The 22337-nt window shown below is 41.7% G+C and overlaps 1 protein-coding gene across 4 annotated transcripts; it reads left to right on the top strand.

Moving 5' to 3' along the window:
• Window positions 1–7272: 7272 nt before the first annotated feature.
• On the top strand, window positions 7273–17294 carry kpna2 (karyopherin alpha 2 (RAG cohort 1, importin alpha 1)). 4 transcript variants are annotated; one of them, XM_041217110.1, is made up of 11 exons: window positions 7273–7291; window positions 8274–8379; window positions 8460–8597; window positions 8695–8777; window positions 10868–11136; window positions 12441–12535; window positions 12988–13251; window positions 13971–14204; window positions 15331–15513; window positions 16295–16444; window positions 16934–17294. In XM_041217110.1, the coding sequence occupies exons 2-11, from the start codon at window positions 8308–8310 to the stop codon at window positions 17021–17023; spliced, it is 1578 nt and encodes a 525-aa protein (XP_041073044.1). In that variant the 5' UTR covers window positions 7273–7291; window positions 8274–8307; the 3' UTR covers window positions 17024–17294. The 4 variants fall into 4 exon arrangements, with proteins under 4 accessions (XP_041073044.1, XP_041073041.1, XP_041073042.1 ...); XM_041217107.1 differs by lacking the exon at window positions 7273–7291 and adding an exon at window positions 7779–7833; XM_041217108.1 differs by lacking the exon at window positions 7273–7291 and adding an exon at window positions 7788–7848.
• The last annotated feature ends 5043 nt before the right edge of the window (window positions 17295–22337 follow it).

Here is a 22337-nt window from a genome sequence, read left to right as displayed (position 1 = left end):
TTCTTCCTGAAGTTTGGTGCCCAGAACTGGACAGAATACTCCAGGTTGAGGCCAAATCAGTATTTCATACAGATTTATCATAACTTCCTTGCTTTTGTACTCTATACCTAGTGTGACCACTGACAAACATATGGAATACCGGATACCCCCGCTAACCCCCACACACATACCAATGTGCCCTTTTAAAAATTAAAATAAAGTAGTGCACATAATAAGCTTAGTGTCTTAGAGTGAGCTAAATTTGGGGAGCTTGTACATTCCAGCTTTTAAACTTTGGAGGAGCTTAAACAGATCAAAAAATGTTGTCATGTTTTAAATCAGTTTTTACCAGGTTGCTGTTCTGTCTGCAGTTTCTCCTCAGACCTCAGTGCAGCTACTCAGTCTAGAGAAGTGTGCTGTGTACATCAGTGTGTCTGTACAACATAGTGAGACAGCATGAGAGCATCATCAAGGACACACACATGGATAGTCAGTTCCTGCCCTCTCCCAAATGCAGCCTGGCCTCCCCACACCTATCTGCCTGGATAGATCTGAGGATCTTTGCAGGGTCAGTATGGTGGCCCACAGGCAATAAATTTGACTCTAAATACTTCTAGACATTGGGTTGATAGGCAACTCAAAATTAATCGACAATAAGGTGTCCGTCTGTTCAAACAGGGAACAGTCCACCTGAAAACCAGACAATCCAGTAGAAAACTGGACGAATGGCCATCCTATCTATAGCCCAGGATTTTTTGTGCTTTAATAACCATAGGAATAGGAGTGGGTTACTCAGTGACTCCAGCCTGTTTCACCATTCTATTCGACCATGGGTGATCTGTATCTCAGCTCCATTTACCAGCCTTTGCTCTATATCCATTGATACCCTTAGCAAAATTCTACAAACCTCAAATTTAAAAATTTCCAGATTAGGTTTGCCTATGAGTCTCCTAGAATGGGGCATGGATCTCCCAAACAACAAAAATGTACATATTAAATTTCCCAGGACAGCAGCACCCCATAGTTCCATAATAACCAGCTGCCATCACAGGGACCTGGTGTGCTGTGAATAATTGTGAGTCAGCAGGAATTTGGGAGTCAGGGGAAGGGTTTGGGAATCGAAGAATATGATCAGGAATTGAAGGGGTGAGAGGGAGAATGGAGGTTTGGGAGAGAGGGAAATAGGTTATGGGTGACTGCGGGGAATGGAGGTTGGGAAGAAAAGTTGGGGAACAGGGGATGGGCAAGAGAGGGAGACTAGGGGATTTGGGTTGGAGAGAAAGCGAAACAGAAATGGCTGTGCAGCGTGGGGAAGGAAAGGCTGACAAGAAGATGCAGTAGGGGATATTGAGATTCATGTTTGAAGGAGAGAGACAGATAGACTGGGGAATGTGGTGGATGTGAAATCAACATTTTCTGCAGAGCTAGGAGTAGCAGCAACAGTGTGATGGGAGCAGCACTGAGAGAGGAGCAAAGGGGTGAGTGAAATCTGAGGCCCTTGCTGAAGGTAAACAGTGAATGAATTTTTCCTTTGATGGTCAAATGAGGAACAAGGTTTCTCACTGGAACAAAGCAGAGAATAGGAAACTTCTTCAATAAAGGACAATTAGATCAAGAGAGGCTTTGTCACCATGTGGTGATTCAGGCGGAGATTAGAATGTCATTTAAAAAGAATGGGATAAACATTTGAAAAAGAACAATATAAAAAGGTCAGGAGTTACAGAAGAAAGTGGCAATGCTCGCACAAGCACTCAAGCCAAATAGCTTCCTCTCTTGCAGCAATTTCCATCATTCTATGAAACTCACTTTTATTGAGTCTTGGTATAGGGAGTGATTTAGGAATGTTAGTGCTGTGATATATTTAGGACAATGTGCCCTGTGAGAAGTGTCCTTATCACTGAGTTCCTCAGGGTATCGTCCTAAGCCCAACCATCTTCAACAGCTTCATCAATGACCTTCTTTCCATCATAAGGTCAGAAGTGGGGATGTTCGCTGATGATTGCACAATGTTCAGCACTACTCACAACTCCTTAGACACTGAAGCAGTCCATGTCCAAATGCAGCAAGACCAGGTAAGCATTGTTTCAACCGGTCCCCTGGTGAGGTCCCCCCAATTTGTTATGATCCCCAACAAGACAGCACAAATTGTTAACACCCCACATAGGACCCCGATTTTTTTATGCTCCTGGGTGAGGAGAAATAAGCTGGCTCCCCTTTTTTGTTCAACCCCCTCATTTGGTCGTAACAAGGTTAATTTAAAAAGGATCCCTTCCCCTGTGGATACCTTTCCCAGTCCATATGTATTTATGTTTTAGAAGGAGCCAATTTAAACAGGCTTGCCTGAGTCAAAGAAAGAGTAAATGTATTAATTACAAGAAACCCAAGAAAAAATAATAAAAACGCAATGCACATACACACAGGTAAGAAATAAGAAGTGAAGTCCAAAAATAAAAGTTTTTAAAATATACGAATCAGTCTTTGGCTTGTCCGTGAAAAATAGATGGCGAAACGTTGCAGCCGTTACATTATTGGGTGATGCTGATAAAGCTGACTTTGGCAATTGAGCAGTTGGTTTGGAGACACTTAGTTCTGCAGGTCAGCTGAAGGAGTTGTGTTGTTTCCTTTTTGATTGAGGCTTTGTTGACTTGCCTCCAGACAGTTAGGGAGAGAGATAGACTTTTACCTGCAAGGTGCAGGGATGTCTAGTTGACGTCCTTATGCTATGACCTTCACAGCACACACTAGCAAAGCAGAACTGGAACACCAGAACTAGAACACCAGAACTAGCACACACAGTTCAGGTTTGCAGCAAGATTTTTAACCCCATTTCTAGTGTACTCCTGGAAGGGAAAAACAAATATGGCCAGAATCTGCTTTTTTTCAATTCAGACCATTTCCACATTCTGTGATATAGCAGGAGGTAGTTTCTGCTGAGATGTGGTAATCAGTCTCCATTGTCTCTGCAACCAAAAGAGATTAAAGTTCAGTCTTTCACATTGCATTTCTTCCTTTCAAGTGTCTCTGTCTGAAATAGGCCTTGAAGCTTTTTTAGATGTGACATTCCATGCTATCTCTGGACTAGTCGGTCAAGTATAATCCATATAGGAATTTTCCAGAAAGTGGTTACTTTACATTCTCAGCCAGCTTTTGCTTGTATGTCTTTTTTTTAAAAAAACACATATCTTCCTTTAAAAAGTTCACTATATCCATATGTAATTTGGGACTATGATCCACTGTTGTGACAACATCCAGGCTTGGACTGACATGTGGCAAGTAACATTTGCGCCACACAAGTGCCAGGCAATGACCATCTCCAACAAGAGAGAGTCTAACCATCACCCCTTGACATTAAATGGCATTACCATCACTGAATCTCCCATAAACAACATCCTGGGGGTTACCATTGACCAGGAACTGAACTGGACTAGCTATATAAATTCTGTGGCTGCAAGAGCAGGTCAGAGGCTAGGAATCCTGTGGCGAGTAACTTACCTCCTTACTCCGCAAAGCCTGTCCACTATCTACAAGGCATAAGTCAGAAGTGTGATGGAATGCTCTCCGCTTGCCTGGATGAGTGCAGCTCCAACAACTGTCAAGAAGCTTGAAACCATCTAGGACAAAGCAGTCCGCTTGATTGGCACCCCTTCCACAAATATTCACTCCCTCCACCAACGATGCACAGTGGCAGCAGTGTGTACTGTCTACTACTGCAGGAACCCACCAAGACTCCTTAGACAGCACCTTCCAAGCCCACATGGACAAGAGCAGCATATGCATGGGAGCACCAACTCTTGGAAGTTCCCTTTCAAGCCACACATCATCCTGACTTGGAAATATATCACCGTTCCTTCACTGTCTCTGGGTCAAAATCCTGGAACTCCCTCCTAACAGCACTCTGGTTGTACCTACACTGCATGGACTGCAGCAGTTCAAGAAGGCAGCACACTAGCACCTTCTCAAGGGCAGTTAGGGATGGACAATAAATACTGGCCAATGAATGAATTAAAAAAAACCTCTTTGCCCTTTTTGTGATCTCCTAGTTTCGATCAGGTTGGTCGCTCTCAGCCAGTTTTGATAAGTGAAGTCCAAGTCCAGATTGTTAAAGAGTGCGACTCCCACTTTAGAGTTATTGCCTTCATACAGAATCTTATTCCAAACCAGATTTCAAGGATATAGGCAACCCATTAAAAGTGGCATTGACAAGCCTGACTACATTTTATGTGTTGTTGGGAAAATCTTGCTCGGTCAATATTAGCAGCTTATAGAACTACTATTAGATGCAAGTTAAATTTCAACTAGTTCCACCCATTATTACTGTTATTTTAGATTATCAGTCATTATTGTATTACTGTTGGTTTTGAGGGGAATCTGAGCATTACAATGTTACTATTAGTTATCTGTGCAATATCAGTGAGTTATTTGTTACTGGTGGAATCAAAGTTATTCTTACCTATAGTTTCTCATCTGCAAATCACTCTCCCACCTTCAATTTCCCCTCTTCCCCAGCCTTCTTCACCCACTCCTGAAATTCTTGCACGACAACTGTGGGCACAGAACCAGAAGCAAAAATATTCAATTACAAGGCCCCCAATCTTCATATAGATGATGCCATGACCTTTGCAGATGTTATTTGATCGGATGTCACATTATCAGAACATCATGTGATCGAAACCCCAGGAATGTTTCCAATCAGAATCCTACCTAGGATCTAAAGCCTTTTGAGGGGGGAAGAGTTCCAAGATTCCATACCTTTTGGGTAAAAAGTGATTCATGATTTCTTTGTATCTACCCTGTTGGATTCCTTACTTATTTTAAGTACCATAATTAGATCACCCCTCGCTCAAGGGAATACAAACCAGATTTAGTCAACATTCAGAACTGAACTCTTTAAGCTTTGAAGCTGAACTCTTGAAGCCTTAAGCTGAAATTAACTGGGATACTAGGCAAGGGATAGATCAATAGAGAAGCAGTGGCAGGCATTTAAGGGGATATTTCAGAATAAGTATATTCCTACTATGAAGAAAAATTATAAAGGAAGGACCCACTAAAGAAGTTAGGGAAAGCATCAAACTTAAGGAAAATGCATATAACTGCACACGGATGAGTAGCAGGTCAGATGGTTGGTCAGAAGATACAGAACAGGAGAGAATGGCTAGAAGGTTAATCAGGAGAAAGAAATTAGAGTATGAGAGGAAACTAGCTAGAAATGTAAAAATGGATAGCAGTTATTTAAACAGGAAAAGAGTAGGTAAAGTGAGTGCTGGTCCCCTGGAGAGTGAGAATGGGAAGTTAATAAGGAAATAGTGGATCAGATGAACAAATATTTTGCTTCTGTCTTCACTATAGAGGATGCAAAAAACATTCCACTAATATCACTGAAGCAGGAGGTGCAGGGGATAGAGGAACTTGGTGAAATTACAACCACCAGGGAAGCAGTGTTGAGCAAACTGATGGAACTGCGGGCTGATAAGTCTCCACATCCAGATAGACTTCATCCTAGGGTCTTAAAAGAGGTGGCTAATGAGTAGTAGATGCATTGGTGTTAATTTCCCAAAATTCCTTAGATTCTGGAAAGGTTCCATCAGACTGGAAAAAAGCAAATATAAACCTTCTATTCATGAAGGGAGGGAGGCAGAAAACAGGAAACCATAGGCCAGTTAGCTTGACGTTTGTTGTGGGAAAGGTGTTAAGAGTCAATAATTAAAGAGGTTACAACTGGTCACTTAGAAAAACACAAGGTAATCAGGGAGTTAGCATGGTTTTGTGAAAGGGAAATCATGTTTAACCAATTTATTAGAGTTGAAGGAGTAACATGTGCTATACTTGGATTTCCAGAAGGCATTTGATAAGGTGCCGCATCAATGGTTATTGCGGAAAATTAAAGCTTCTGGTGTAGGGGGTAACATATTAGCATGGATAGAAGATTGACTGGCTGGTAGAAAACAGAGTGTATGCATAAATGGACAATTTTCTGATTGGCAGGGTGTGATGACTGGAGTCCCACAAAGCTTGTGCCAGGGCCTCAAGTTTTGACACTTATATCAATGACTTAGATGAGGGTAGTGAAGGCGTAGTAGCTAAGTTTGTAGATGACACAAAGGTAGGTAGGAAAGTATGCTGCGAAGACACATAAAGAGTTTGCAGACAGGTATAGATAAATTGAGTGAGTGGGCAAAAATCTGGCAGATGGAGTACAATGTGGAAAAATGTACAGTTGTTCACATTGACAGGAAAAATAAAAATGTAGAGTATGACTGAAAAGGAGAACAACAGTAGAATTCTAAGATGCACAGGGATCTAGATGTTCTCACTAAAAGTTAACGTGCAGGTACAGCATGTAATCAAGAATGCTAACAGAATATTATCCATTATTATGAGAGGAATTGAACATAAAAGTGAGGATGTTATGCTTCAGTTATACAGGGCATTGGTGAGACTGCATCTTGAATACTGTGGAATGGATGTTTCCTCTTGTGGGTGAGTCCAGAACTAGGGGACACTGTTCTAAAATTAGGGGTTGCCTTTATAGGACAGAAATGATGAGTTTTTTTTTTCTCTGAGGGTTTTGTGACTTTGGCACTCTGACTTAGAAGACAGTGGAAGCAGGGTCACTGAATATTTTTAAGGCAGAAGTAGATAGATTCTTGTAAGGCAAGGGAATCAAAGGTTGTCAGGGGTAGGTGGGAATGTAAAACTTGAAACACAAACAGATCAGCCATGATCTCATTGAATGGTGGAAGAAGCTAAGGGGGCCTAATAGCCCACTTCTGCTCCTATTTCGTATGTTTGTGTTGTAGCACCTCCAAGATCAATGCAATTTCTGAGGTTCAGTGCCTACAACTAAACGCAGTACTTCAGATAAGGTACAACCAAGGCTCTGTACAACTGAAGCAACATTTGTAGCAGGGATTGAAGAAAATTGGCTTTGGTCTTCCCAATTTTTGGTTGGAGTAAATTTCTAATACCGGACATTGGACAAGCAATGTGACAAAGCCAAAGAAATGAAGGAGTTGCGAGAAGTGGTGGGTGACATAGAGCTGGTTGTAGTTAGTGTACATATGAAACCTGATGAGGGTGGGCACTGTTGGAGGCCAAGAATACTGGATAGTGCCACCTTGTGAGGAATCCCACACAAGACCCATTGCGGGTTGAGATGTAAAAGGTAGGAAGTGGAAAAGGCTGAACTGCAATTAAGAGGTGGTCGGGGCGGTGTTATTGGTGGGGAAAAGTATTAAAACTAACTTCTGTTTTTGTGTCCCAGTTGGTATGAGCCTGCTGCAAGCTGGGAAATGAACACCTGTGCTTCTTTGTGGTAAGTGTACGAAAGCACAAAATAGCGCACACGAAACCATTTGTTACCGAACAGTGGCTAGAGCGGCTAAAAAACCAAATTGTCTGGTGGAAAGCTAGATGAATGGTCACCCTAAACTTGACGCATTTTCCTATGATGTCGCAGAAGGACCGCAAGTGAACAAGAGTCTGACTTGCTGAGCATTTTCTACGTCTTATTTCTAAAATAATAGGTTTTTATATAAGTACCCTGCAAAGTTCCACGTGGAAGAACAACAGGAGAAGGATTAAACATTCACACCCAAAAGAAGCAAACCCTCCAGGGACGGCGCTATGCGCGGAGTAACATTTTTATTACCCTCCAGCTGATTGGCTGTGCGGTTGGCACGGTAATCCATCCAACTGCATCCTCAGCTTCTTTCAAATCAGCCAATTGAGAAATTGCTTTGAATCGAATGAACCAATAGGAGCGGGGTAACGCGGGAACTTTAAATAGCTGGAGCGGCGGCCCGGCTCGCACTGTTGGATTGAGTTTGTGCAGCGACTATCACGATAAAAATAGTTGTAAGACTTATTTTGGTATTTAAGTTTTTTTTAAACTTACAGCATTTTGTTAATACTAAGATTATAGAAACGATTGCTCTTGTATTGTGGCAATATAATTTTTCACTAAGGTACAACTCCGGTGAAAGTATCTTAAGTGAAACTTTTCAAACGTGGCGTGCGTGTAAATCTTTGTCTTGTAACTTACGGAAGTATATAAAACTAGTTTAATTTTTTACTTTGAGCTATTCTTTATTTAACCAAGCAACTCTTTAAGCTAATTTAAGTGCTGGAACTTAATGGTTGCTAACTTTTTTAACTGGATGTAGAAATCTTCCTTTTAACGGAGCATTAACTTTTTTTTTCTATTTAACAACTTTTTAAAATAACTTTTTAAAATATCCTCCCTGACGGTTGAAGCATCTTAAATGTATCGAGCTCTTGTCTATTTTGTTACGTAGAGGTGATTTTGATCGAGTGACTTGAAATTGGAAGATGTCAACCCCGGCCAACGAGAACTCCTGCACCCGCCTGACAAAGTTTAAGAACAAGGGTAAAGACGCCAATGTGAGTTGTAATTTTTATGGAAGTTTTGGCAGTTTCATGATAGTTGCAAATAGCTTAATTGGTTCCGTTCCTACTCGAAGGAATTGCGACGCAGGAGAATCGAAACCAATGTTGAACTGCGGAAAGCAAAAAAGGATGATCAGCTGTTTAAAAGGAGGAACGTGAGCAGTTTCCCTGATGAAAACGTGTCTCCCCTTCAGGAGAAGAATAGCATCCAGGTATCGTATACTTTAAATGAATCGTTTTACTTTTCTTAATGGATCTGCTTTTGATAGATTTCGATTGCTGAACTTTATTTTTTTTAATAAAAATCAGGTACATATGAGTTTGGAAGACATAATCCAAAGCCTCCAGAGCAATTTATTGGAAACTCAACTGCAAGCGACTCAGGCTGCTAGGTAAGAATGGGTTAGACCGTAAGACATAGGAGCAGAAATTAGGCCATTCGGCCCATCGAGTCTGCTCGCCATTCAATCATGGCTGATAAGTTTCTCAACCCCATTCTCCCACCTTCTCCCTGTAACCTTTGATCCCCTTACCAATCAAGAACCCATCTATCTCCATCTTAAATACACTCAATGACCTGGCCTCCACAGCCTTCTGTGGCAATGAATTCCATTGATACACCATTCTCTGGCTAAAGAAGTTTCTCCTCATCTCTGTTCTAAAAGGTCTTCCCTTTACTCTGAGGCTGTGCCCTCGGGTCCGTCTCTCTTACTAATGGAAACATCTTCCTCACGTCCACTATCCAGGCCTTTAAGTATTCTGTAGAATTCAGGTTGAAGACAGGTTGACGTCTTTCCACTGCTGTTGGAATTTGAAGCCTTTTTAAAATGCTATAGTATTTGTAAGTTTGGTGTGGAATTTAAGCGCTTGATATTTTTAAATTTACAATTAAGCAATGTGGTGTCACAAACATAATTCAATATTAACAATTTACCGGCATGTTTAGAATTGGTGCAATTTCTCCCACCTGTTACATTTGAGGAATCATAATTCATCTGAATGCACTAAAAGTAGCTAAAGTACTATTATGCAATTCAAGTGCTTGCCATAGGGCGCACAGGGTCTTAACCTTGAGACCTTTATTAGCCTGAAGAATTTATGCTTGTCTCCAATCACTTATCACCAGTAGTTAAAAATTTAAGATTTTATACCCTTTGTTTTGTCAATTCAGTGCTATATTTTACAGATCTCTAGAATTAGAGCTCCATGCTTCAGCATGAGAATAATTATAATTGGGCTGAATACTTGAGCTACAATGCAGCTTTAATTGGGTATTGTAGTTTTCTAGTTCAAGAAAATCTGGTTTAACCAATTTCTCTAGGAAGGGGGGTGATTTTCAGTGGGGATTGGTGTCCGCTTCTTGAATGTGTACAGTAACACTGCCTAGTGCTTTAAGAAACGTGACATCATCATTGAGCCCTGTCCTGATGGCTAACATGCACTTATGATCCAGTAAAATTAGTAAGGCTACATTTATTGTTCATTTCCAGCTTTAATATCACCTAGATGTGATTCTGCTGGTTCAGTACTGTCTGGTATCAGTTCCCTGTGCTGCTTTCTTTGTCTTAGCATCTGCGAATACCAATATTTGTGCACTTATCCAAGTAGCTTTAGAAAGTAAGCTTTTTTTTCTAAAACTTGCATTCAAACACTGATTTGCCCATTGCTTTCCATCTTTTAGAAATTTCTATCCATGCAGTCACATTTCCAGTAATACTTGTTGATTAGGTTTTCATAGTTTTTCAGAAGACTGCAATGTATTTCCTTACTACAGCTTTTTATATACAACTAAACAAATGACTAGCTTCATTAATTTTACCTTGGCTCAACACACAGCTGCCCCAGGTCCTTCCACAGTTAAAGCAGATGCCTATCAGTTAATGTCACTGTTAACAGCTGGTTAGAGGGGTTACCTGGAAACAAATAGTGCTCCATTCAGTTACTGCCTACGTGATCAGTAATTGGGTCCCTGTTTTCCACCTGATAAAAACCACAGATGGATGTCATGGCCATGATGTGATCAGGGGAGTGGTGAGAATGTACTTGGAATATAGGAAAAGGAGTAGGCTCAACAATCATGATGCACTGTTCAATGGGCTGACTTGTATCTAACTCCATTTCATTGGGAATGAGAGCAAAAATAGGCTATTTGACAGACTGGATAGAACTAAACCTAAGCATAAATAAGTCCCTGCACCTACGCTTTTCTAGCTGGATCTAGAACAAAATCTGATCCAATCCCAGCACCAACTAGCCAAAGTGGACAAATTGTAATAACTCGGGTTAGCTAATATGGCAATGGGGATGAAACCAGTGTTATTTCAGATTCTAAAACAATTCAAACATACTTTATCTCGTTTGTCTCTAGCTTCCCAGTTAGAGCTGCTGATTCTAAAACCATCGTTTCTCTTTCAGGGTCAACACTCCTATTTTGCATATGCTTAACTCATTGGTCTTTAAATTGTTGTTGTTTTCTTTCCAGGAAGCTGCTTTCTAGAGAGAAACATCCTCCCATTGACAAAATTATTCAGGCTGGGCTCATCCCCAAATTTGTAGGATTCCTTGGGAACTTTAACTGTAGCCCTATCCAGTTTGAAGCTGCATGGGCCCTCACCAACATAGCTTCTGGAACTTCTGATCAGACCAAGGCAGTCGTTGATGGTGGTGCTATTACAGCATTCATCAATTTGTTAGCTTCTCCGCATCCACACATCAGTGAACAAGCAGTATGGGCTTTAGGAAACATTGCAGGTAACTGTTGCTTCATAACTACATTGAAGGGCAGAAGGATTGTTTAAGATGTTTACTAACTGACAAGTGCAGCTTGTAACTTGGCTGTCATAACCTGGCCATAAACAACTAGTAGAAATGTAACTCTTCAGGACAGGAGGGGGTTGGGCAAGAGAAAGTTGGTTTATTTTTGATGGCCAGTCACTAATTTGACTGTGGGCACACTGCCATTGAGTACCCTGGTCCTCTTGAAGCAACATGAAAGGCCACTTGAAAGAGTTATTGGTGTACTCCATTGTGTTTTGGCACCAAGTCACATTTTGATTTTATGTATCCAACTGTGTATTTCAACTGTGTAGTAAGAGGTTTAATTGACCAGTCATAATGACACAGGAGACCACTCATCCCATTGAATCTGTGCCAGCTCTAAGCATTCCAGTCAGTTCCATTTTCCTCTGCTCTTCTTTCTCTTCTTTCCCCCCCCCCCCACCCCCAACAGTCCTGCAAATGTATTCCCTTAGTATCTATCCAATTTCCTTTCAAAATCATTCTCTGCTTCCACTGCCCTCAAGCAGTTAATTCCTGGTTATACATAACTACTTGCTGCAAGTTTTAAAGTTCTTCCTTGTATCCCTTGCCCAAAACCTTAAATCTATGTTCCCTAATTTCTAACACCATCAACTAATGGAAACAGCTTTTCTTTGTCTATCTAAACCTGGTAGATCTCTTCTTGAGAAATTCTCAATTTCTCCCAGGAGAATAACCCCAGCTTCAATCTAATCTTGTAGTTTGGTTCCATGGATGAGGGAATTTTTGTGTGAAATCTACTCTGTAACGTCAAGGGCCTTCAATCCTATAACAGTGGCCAAAAATTGATTCAGTATTCTAAATGAGGCCTTAAAATGTTCAGCATAACTTCCTGCTTTTGTAGTAAACCTCATGTGAAGTTTTGCTGCCTAGTCAATGTGTCCTGCCACCCTCCAAGATCTATGCACATGAACTCCCACATGTTTATGTGCCTGCACACCTAGAACTAGCCGTGAAGACCATATTGCCTTTAGCTACTACCAAGATGCACCGGCTGACTCCTGGATAATTCTATCTTTTTTGAGATTACAAAACTCCCTGGCCTGTAGTAACTCAGCTGAGTGTCTCATTTTGGAAATTTATCCACTCAGTAGAACCCTGAAACATATTCTAGGGTCTCAACTATTTTTTTTTTGGCCCATGTTACTTGGGAGCCTTGTAGTTGATTTTGCTTTGTACACTTATGATCAAAATGGTTTTCCAGACAAATTGAAAACAAACCAGTTTATTTGTTTCAGGTGATGGATCACACTACAGAGACTTGGTTATCAAGTGTGGAGCCCTTGACCCATTACTTGCATTATTGGCTGTTCCTGAATTATCTGCATTATCGGTGAGCCACTTTCTCAGTTGAGTAGCATGTCTCTGGTTTCATGCCAAGTAGTGATGGTAACATTGATCCTAATTGAGTATAATACTGTACACTTTGTATTTTTGGAATAGCAGTGAGTTTATTTTGCTCAAATGTGTTGAATAATATCTTGCACTTAAATTTGTGATGTGGCAATCCATCCAGATTGGCAAAATTAGCACTTTTGTTCATTTCAAATTGCCCTTTAAGATGCTGATGAGCCACTTTGAACTCTTGTGGTGCAGGTAGACCAACAATACTGTTCCAGGATGTTTACACAACTGTAAAGGAATAGCAATGTGTCTTGATAGATTAGTCTGTCTGCTGAGATTCCACCTAAGCAACCTATTAAAATTTAACAAAAGGAAGCATTGTGTTGATTATCATAGTATATCTAGTTTGTCTCTATCTAATATCTATCTATCTCATTCCAGTCGAGTTATTTGCGAAATTTAACTTGGACGTTGTCAAATCTCTGCCGTAACAAGAGCCCATCTCCACCTATAGAAGCAGTAAAGCAGATTCTGCCAGCCCTTGTACGCCTTCTACACCATGATGATAAAGAAGTTCTTACAGATGCATGCTGGGCCATCTCTTATCTAACAGATGGCTCAAATGATCGCATTGAAGTGGTGGTGTGCACTGGTGTGGTGCCACGCTTGGTGCAGCTGCTGGCATCATGTGAGCTATCAATAGTGGTAAGTTCAATTTTTAAATGAGAAATTTTAACACAAGGTGTGCCACCATTGACAAAATTCAAATCACAGATTTAGAAATATTTTAATTTAATCAATATGTTGGAAGGCAGGAGTGAGTTGTTGGGTGAATCATCAGCTCAGTGGTTACTGTTGTAAGTGACAACTCAGAATTCAAGAATATGCCACTGAGCTGCACTAAGCATTGTAGCACATGCAGCATTTTCAACCTGGTTCAAGTGAGTTGGCATGGATTTCATTGCCAGTGAACAAGTACAACCTCTAAAGATCCTGCTATAATGCAATTAAATAGTATAAATTTAGCAAATAGTTAGGTTTTAAGGCTATATGTGCTTCAGAGTTTTGATTTCCCTCTAAGGGAGTCTGGCAGCCCTTTGACTTTTTAAACAAAGTAATCTAGCTGAAAAGTGGCTTTGAACTGCCAAATAAGTGTTAATACTGATTTTTTTTAATAAAACAAGTTTGCGATTTTTATGCAGTCGATTTTGTCAGACTTTTCAGTGACTTGCCTAAAACCCATTAGGTTACTGACACTTTAAGGAATGGGTTTTGGGACTGCAGAGATGTCTATAATTGGCAGTGTAGGGCATATCCTGATTTTGTCCTGAAAGTAAATTAACTTCTCCTGAGTGGGGGAAGAGAGCAAGTGTTGCAATTGAATAAGCGAATCACCAGCATACATCCTGTTTTTTTTTTTTCAGACTCCTGGGCTCAGGGCAGTGGGCAATATTGTGACTGGTACAGATGATCAGACACAGATTGTGATTGACTCTGGTGTGTTGAACTACTTTGGTGCTCTGCTAATCCACTCAAAGAGCAACATCCAAAAGGAAGCTGCCTGGACAATTTCAAACATTACAGCTGGGAAGCCAGAGCAAATCCAAGCTGTTATTGACAATGGACTAGTTCCGCCCCTCATTCAATTGCTTAGAAAGGTGAGTAATTCTGTAGTTGTTGCTAATAGTCATTGTATATTCCTAGCTGGGACTAATATCCAGCACTACATTTTATTGTTCAAACTCAGGGATATAATAAACATAAAGCAAGAGAAGATCTTTGTAACCCTACTTTACTGTTGCCCACAATATGTCACCACTTCAGATTTTTCCTACTTTTGTACTCTTGGGTTCAGTGTCATCTTGCTCACTAGTGTACTTTGGGATCCAAAGAGCATACTTCTGTCTAAATGTTAAATGTCTAAATTTAAATGGTTGTAATACATGACTGATTACTATGATAGGAAACAAATGGCACTTTAGTCTGACTGCATCCCAGTAAGTACAATGAATTGACAGGCAAATTGTATGCTATCTTCAAAAGAACTGTTCTCCAAAATCTAGACCAACTAGTGTCAGGGGCTAATCTCATGAAGCTGAAGTGAAAATGCAGCTTGTGAAATTAAGTTACTCTGTGCTACAGTAATCCATCTGAACGTCACCTATAGTCAGTTCTTGGATATCTTTGCAAAAGCTGATACTAGAGAGACAGTGAGTGTGAAATATCCACTCTTGATTTCAGCCTTAAGTGGCCAGGAACTTGGTTAAAGGGAGCCCATCCTCAACTCCAGGATAACATGTCACCTCAGTCCAAGAGGCTGAGAGTACAATCAAGACTGAGGTGACAAAAGGTGGATAGCCTTGTGTATGAAGGTTTGAGCAATAACTATCAGCGACACAGCAGGCCAACTACACCACATTATGTACAGTGACACCAATGAGTGCTCCTATTATTCCCATTACAATTAACAAGCAGCTTAATTGTACCAAGTATTGGTTGTCAGCTGTCTCTTAGTGGGTAGCACTCTATAGTGAGTTAAAGCTCCACTGACTTTGTGCATACAATTTCCCCTGATTTTACTTAAGTCCTGAGGGAGTATTACAGTTGAGGTTCTAGATTTTTGAATCAAGGCCCTGTCTCAGAAGAACAAAGGGCCCCTGTTGGCAAACATTAATTCTTGCCACTATTGGTGTAGGTGACTGCTCTGTATCAAGATGCACTGCCTTTGTGTATGACACAGCATTTGCATCCACTTGTCTAACTTTTCACAAATTTATTTCACAGGGTGACTTTAAATCCCAGAAAGAAGCAGTCTGGGCTGTAACAAACTACACAAGTGGTGGGACAATTGAACAAATTATCTACCTTGTTCAGTCTGGAGTTGTTGAGCCATTATTGGCCCTGCTATCAGTGAAAGACTGCAAGACCATCCAAGTCATTTTAGATGCTATTACTAATATATTCCTGGTAAGGTTCTTTTCAGTGCTTGGCATGTTTAATGTTGGCATAAGTGAGTCAAATGTGCCTAACTAGGTATTTTTCAGATGCAAGTCCCACAAACATCCAATTGGGTACCTTGTAGTTTGGTATGGGTTTACAATTTCCTAGCTGGGGCAGTTTTAAAGATAGTGTAATGCTGAAGTTGCTGTTTTAGTAATTAAATTAGTAATTATGCAAAATTCTTTGTACTTTTAAGCAGTTTTTGGTTAAGCACTTTGTTAAATTGCATAGTTCTAAAAGGACTTCCATTTGTCTAAAAATGTAATTGGTGTAGTGCATTTAAACGTCAGTTCTCTGCTCATTAGTTGTTTCCAGGTTACTAAACATCACAGAAATGAAGTGAACCTATAAGTTTTTGTTCAGATCTGTTGCAAAATATGGTTAGAAATGCAAAATTTAGCATGTGCTGCAGTTAACTTCATGGTAAATTGGCTTAATCTTGTCCATGTGCTGCAGAATCTTGTATGCTAAATGATAAGTTTCTTCACTAATTTGTTGGTTTCTTGTGATTTAAAGAGGCTAAATGTCATCTTGCAGAACTCAACAATAGGATCAATTGGAAGTGCTTATCTAGTTGGGACAAGATGACATTTAGCCTCTTTAAATTGAATTATGATCCATTAAAAGAGTGCACTCAAACTAGAAGGAATTCAGTCAACCTATAACTTGCAACCCAAATACATTGATAATACACAGCAACTCAGATTGCACCTCGCCTAGTTTTCATTGCTGTATTTGTTCATTCCAGACTGCAGAAAAAGTTAATGAAACAGATAAGCTTTGTCTATTGATCGAAGAATGTGGAGGTCTAGACAAAATTGAAGCACTCCAATCCCATGAAAATGAACAGGTGTATAAAGCTTCCCTGAACCTGATAGAAAAATACTTCTCAGAAGAGGTAAGTGAAAATACTTTGGAGTTGGGTCTGGATTTCAGCCTATTTCATAATGATTCTTATTGGCAAGTTGTAATAAATTGCTGTTGATTGGAAATGGAGCTAAATAAGCAAGTATTAGTATTGCTGTTGATGGTTACTGGTTTTACTTGGTTCCTGTTCTGATTGTGCCAAGCTGGAAATGTCCATTGGTGACACAACTACTGCCTCAGCAGCTAACTAATGAACGTCACCCACAATCTGGTCATTTTCACAAACCAGTGAAAAAAGATCTTGATCAAAGCATTCTTTACCAAGGTTTCACTATTTCCAGATTTCTATTGCCATCACATGAATTGGTAACATCTGGCTCCTGAACTGCCATTTGTTACTGGAGACAGAATAAATTTGTTTCATGTGGATTTCAATTTAATATAGAAAAATGTACAGAGTCTCAAATGCTGCTGCAATTTCTCTTGTGTAGAAGGTAATCAGTATTGTTTGTGCTTTTAGGTTGAGGAAGACCAGAATGTTGTACCAGATGCTACTGAAGAAGCTTTTACATTTCAGGCTGAGAATCCTGCTGTAACCTTTGACTTTTGAAAAACATCTTAGTTTAATGTGCCACTAATGTCCTGTTTAGTTATTTCCTTTTTCTTGTGACTGTCAAACTTAGTCTAGCATTTCACACTTGTCATACTTGACTCTTCTCCTGTACATTTGTATAAAATTTAATCTGTTCAATTTTTGTAATTTTGATAGAATGTAAATACTTGAACTATTCTATGTTACTCTTTCCTGAGTGCTGCAAGGACCCCTTTGTTAATACCTTGGTTTCAAATTAAAAATTAATAAAGTCCTTTTGGAAAAACTATCCAATGCTAAACTCATTAGTAATGGACAAAATGCAACTAGACTTGAGGGGCAATTTGTGGTTCATATCATAGGCTGCTTACATGATGTGATAGGTGCTTGGGCTTCTGCTTTACCACAATGAGTAGTGGATTTTGAGTCATTTCAAAGTTTCATAATTTGGAGCAAGTTGTTCTTGGGCAGTGGAGTGAGGGATAGCTTGGGATATAAGCCTTGAACTTGTAATTTTAACCTGCAAGATAGTGGTTCTGCTGATGCAATCAGATAATCTAAATGAATTAAAATGCTGGAAATTAGCAGGCTTTTATACACTTAGCAATATCTCCCACCCTTCTCTACTGAGTGAATTCTGAATATATTAATAAAACAAAGCTGGGAGTAATGTCAGCTTCAGGGAAACAAATCAATCAATTTGTAAGACACCTAGTATCATAATTTGAAGTCTTTTTCAAGCCCCTACTGGCATCATTTAGAATCAGCACAAATGGCTGTTGTAATTGTAATGCAAAAGCTGAGTGTTTCACAACAGTGAGAATCAATGGTAATTTTGGTCGGGGGCTATGAAATGATTAAACAAATTTGAGCAGCCCATTGTAGAGGCTAGTTTGTCTACATTTTTATAAAACTAAATATTGGATTTCAGTGGGAAAGAACTAACTGCAGAGTAATCAATATTCTAAATTCCTGTTTTTTCCCCCATTTATGGACATCCATAGAGCAAATAACCTGGTCAGGTGTAGGTGTGATCCTCCCTTTCTGACTTCTATATTCAGCCTCATGCATAGCCAGGCATTATTTTCTTAGGAATTTTGCAACCCTCGTTAACTTGGTGACTCCACCTTCATTTCATAGGTGACAAATATTGGGGATCCAAAAGAATCTATGGTGTGTTTACAATGAGTCTGTAGCCTAAAGTCTGTTAAGAATGTTGATCTAATTTCTTCACTAACATAACACACATGTTGTGACATTGTTACAATGAGTTTCTGGACATCATAAACTAGCTGCTTACACTTTATGCAGCTATGAGAAATTCCAGATTATTGATCTGGAAGCCAAACTGCAGATACTGTGCAATGTGAGGGGGAGAAATGCCTGGACTCATTTTTCCATCTTGGCTGTCTGTTTTCCTCAGCAGTGAGGGACAATATGATGACTGTCAGTGAGGCAGGTAATGGGACCAAAACAAAAACAGAATTACCTGGAAAAACTCAGCAGGTCTGGCAGCATCGGCGGAGAAGAAAAGAGTTGACGTTTCGAGTCCTCATGACCCTTCGACAGAACTTGAGTTCGAGTCCAGGAAAGAGCTGAAATATAAGCTGGTTTAAGGTGTGTGTGTGGGGGGCGGAGAGATAGAGAGACAGAGAGGTGGAGGGGGTTGGTGTGGTTGTAGCGACAAACAAGCAGTGATAGAAGCAGTTCATCAAAAGATGTCAACAACAATAGTACAATAGAACACATAGGTGTTAAAGTTAAAGTTGGTGATATTATCTAAACGAATGTGCTAATTAAGAATGGATGGTAGGGCACTCAAGGTATAGCTCTAGTGGGTTTTTTTTTTATATAATGGAAATAGGTGGGAAAAGGAAAATCTTTATAATTTATTGGGAAAAAAAAAGAAGGGGGAAACAGAAAGGGGGTGGGGATGGGGGAGGGGACTCACGACCTAAAGTTGTTGAATTCAATATTCAGTCCGGAAGGCTGTAAAGTCCCTAGTCGGAAGATGAGGTGTTGTTCCTCCAGTTTGCGTTGGGCTTCACTGGAACAATGCAGCAAGCCAAGGACAGACATGTGGGCAAGAGAGCAGGGTGGAGTGTTAAAATGGCAAGCGACAGGGAGGTTTGGGTCATTCTTGCGGACAGACCGCAGGTGTTCTGCAAAGCGGTCGCCCAGTTTACGTTTGGTCTCTCCAATGTAGAGGAGACCACATTGGGAGCAACGAATGCAGTAGACTAAGTTGGGGGAAATGCAAGTGAAATGCTGCTTCACTTGAAAGGAGTGTTTGGGTCCTTGGACGGTGAGGAGAGAGGAAGTGAAGGGGCAGGTGTTGCATCTTTTGCGTGGGCAAGGGGTTGTGCCATAGGAGGGGGTTGAGGAGTAGGGGGTGATGGAGGAGTGGACCAGGGTGTCCCGGAGGGAGCGATCCCTACGGAATGCCGATAAGGGGGGTGAAGGGAAGATGTGTTTGGTAGTGGCATCATGCTGGAGTTGGCGGAAATGGCGGAGGATGATCCTTTGAATGCGGAGGCTGGTGGGGTGATAAGTGAGGACAAGGGGGACCCTATCATGTTTCTGGGAGGGAGGAGAAGGAGTGAGGGCGGATGCGCGGGAGATGGGCCGGTCACGGTTGAGGGCCCTGTCAACGACCGTGGGTGGAAAACCTCGGTTAAGGAAGAAGGAGGACATGTCAGAGGAACTGTTTTTGAATGTAGCATCATCGGAACAGATGCGACGGAGGCGAAGGAACTGAGAGAATGGGATGGAGTCCTTACAGGAAGTGGGGTGTGAGGAGCTGTAGTCGAGATAGCTGTGGGTGTCGGTGGGTTTGTAATGGATATTGGTGGACAGTCTATCACCAGAGATTGAGACAGAGAGGTCAAGGAAGGGAAGGGAAGTGTCAGAGATGGACCACGTGAAAATGATGGAGGGGTGGAGATTGGAAGCAAAATTAATAAATTTTTCCAAGTCCTGACGAGAGCATGAAGCAGCACCGAAATAATCATCGATGTACCGGAGAAAGAGTTGTGGAAGGGGGCCGGAGTAGGACTGCAACAAGGAATGTTCCACATACCCCATAAAGAGACAGGCATAGCTGGGGCCCATGCGGGTACCCATAGCCACACCTTTTATTTGGAGGAAGTGAGAGGAGTTGAAGGAGAAATTGTTCAGCGTGAGAACAAGTTCAGCCAGACGGAGGAGAGTAGTGGTGGATGGGGATTGTTCGGGCCTCTGTTCGAGGAAGAAGCTAAGGGCCCTCAGACCATCCTGGTGGGGGATGGAGGTGTAGAGGGATTGGACGTCCATGGTGAAGAGGAAGCGGTAGGGGCCAGGGAACTGGAAATTGTTGATGTGACGTAAGGTGTCAGAGGAATCACGGATGTAGGTGGGAAGGGACTGGACAAGGGGAGAGAGAAGGGAGTCAAGATAACGAGAAATGAGTTCTGTGGGGCAGGAGCAGGCTGAGACGATCGGTCTACCGGGGCAGTTCTGTTTGTGGATTTTGGGTAGGAGATAGAAGCGGGCCGTCCGAGGTTGGGCAACTATCAGGTTGGAAGCTGTGGGAGGGAGATCCCCAGAGGAGATGAGGTCAGTGACAGTCCTGGAAACAATGGCTTGATGTTCAGTGGTGGGGTCATGGTCCAGGGAGAGGTAGGAGGAAGTGTCTGCGAGTTGACGCTCAGCCTCCGCGTGGTAGAGGTCAGTGCGCCAGACAACAACAGCACCACCCTTGTCAGCGGGTTTGATGACAATGTCAGGGTTGGACCTGAGAGAATGGAGTGCAGTAAGTTCAGAGAGAGACAGGTTAGAATGGGTGAGAGGAGCAGAGAAATTGAGACGACTAATGTCGCGCTGACAGTTCTCAATGAAAAGATCGAGAGAAGGTAAGAATCCAGAGGGAGGGGTCCAGGTGGAGGGAGAATATTGAAGATGGGTAAAAGGATCCGTTGAACTGGGAGAGGACTCCTGCCCAAAGAAGTGAGCCCGGAGACGAAGACGGCGGAAGAAGAGTTCAGTATCATGCCGAGCCCGAAATTCATTGAGGTGAGGGCGTAAGGGTATGAAACTAAGTCCTTTGCTGAGCACTGAACGTTCAGCATCGGAGAGGGGAAGGTCAGGGGGTATAGTGAATACACGGCTGGGGTTGGGATTGGAAGATGGGGTGGGGACGGAGGGACAGGCAGGGGTGGAGGGTCCTAGATGGGTGTTGGTGTCGATGAGTTGTTGGAGCTTGCGTTCCTTAGCACTTGAGAGAAAGAGAAAAAGTTTCTTGTTGAGGCGTCGGATGAGCCGAAGGATAAAATGAAACTGGGGGCACGCGCAGCTTTGAAAAAGGGTACGGCGGTGCTGCTGGAGGGAGAGGTCGAGTGTGTTCATATGGCGGCGCATGGCACTGAGAGTGGATTTCAGAATGTGACGGGAACAGCAGTCCGAGAAACGTTTTATGTCCCGGAGATACCTGTAATCCTGGGTGGGTTCGAAACATGAGGGGTGGAATTTCAGTTGAAATCCATGTGGGGTAAGTCGGAGACGGAGACAGTCACTGAGAAAGGAGATATGGCTGTGAAAGCGGGTTTTTGTAAACACCTTGTCAAACACTAGGAGAGAAATGGAAAGCAATGAAGGTGAACAAGGCAACAGAGAAATCCGGAAATCTTGTCGCAGAGAGGAACAGAACTTCTTCAAGGAGGTAGGCATTTCTTGAAGAGCAGTGGCAGTCAATTAAACACAATGGGACCAAATGGACAGTGGTGGAGGAACCTCAGATTTGCAATTGTTAAACAGGTTTGAGGTGCTCAGATGAGCATGCTGGCCATGGTACAAGAAGCTGTTCAAGCAGGGGGAGCAAACAGGAATGTAGTAGGGGAGAGTATAGTGAAGGGGATTTACACTTCTCTGCAGCAAGGAACAAGAGTCCTGAAGGCTGTGTTCTGTGCCCAGTGCCAGGGTTTGGGACATCTGCTCAGGGCTGGAAAGGAACTTGCAGTGGGAAAGGTTAGTGTCATTGTGGTCCATGTAGGTCCTAATGACAGGCAGGAAAAGGAAGGATATTTTGCTTTGCATGAGAAGCTAGGTACCAAATTAAGCAGAACCTCAAAAGGTACTAATGTCTGGATTATTACCTAAAATTGGCATAGGTCAAGTAAGATTAGAGATGGATGGGGTGGGAGAAATGGATTCTGGTTTGTGGGGCACTGGAATCAGTACTGGGGAAAGTAGGGGCAGTACCGTTGGAATGGTCTATACCTGAACTTTGCTGGGACATGTGTTCTTACGAATCACATGACTAGGGAAGTAGAGAGCTTTAAATTCAAGTAGGGTGAGG

Source organism: Carcharodon carcharias, chromosome 22 (assembly GCF_017639515.1).
Source record: "Carcharodon carcharias isolate sCarCar2 chromosome 22, sCarCar2.pri, whole genome shotgun sequence".
NCBI lineage: Eukaryota > Metazoa > Chordata > Chondrichthyes > Lamniformes > Lamnidae > Carcharodon > Carcharodon carcharias.
This window is presented reverse-complemented; position numbering and strand designations above follow the sequence as displayed.

Excerpts from the sequence above, each read along its gene's own strand:
- kpna2 (XM_041217110.1), top strand. The coding sequence starts at position 8,308 with ATGTCAACCCCGGCCAACGAGAACTCCTGCACCCGCCTGACAAAGTTT. Across the intron at positions 8,380-8,459 it reads ACAAGGGTAAAGACGCCAAT|GAATTGCGACGCAGGAGAAT; the intron begins GTGAGTTGTAAT and ends TCCTACTCGAAG. Across the intron at positions 11,137-12,440 it reads GGCTTTAGGAAACATTGCAG|GTGATGGATCACACTACAGA; the intron begins GTAACTGTTGCT and ends TATTTGTTTCAG.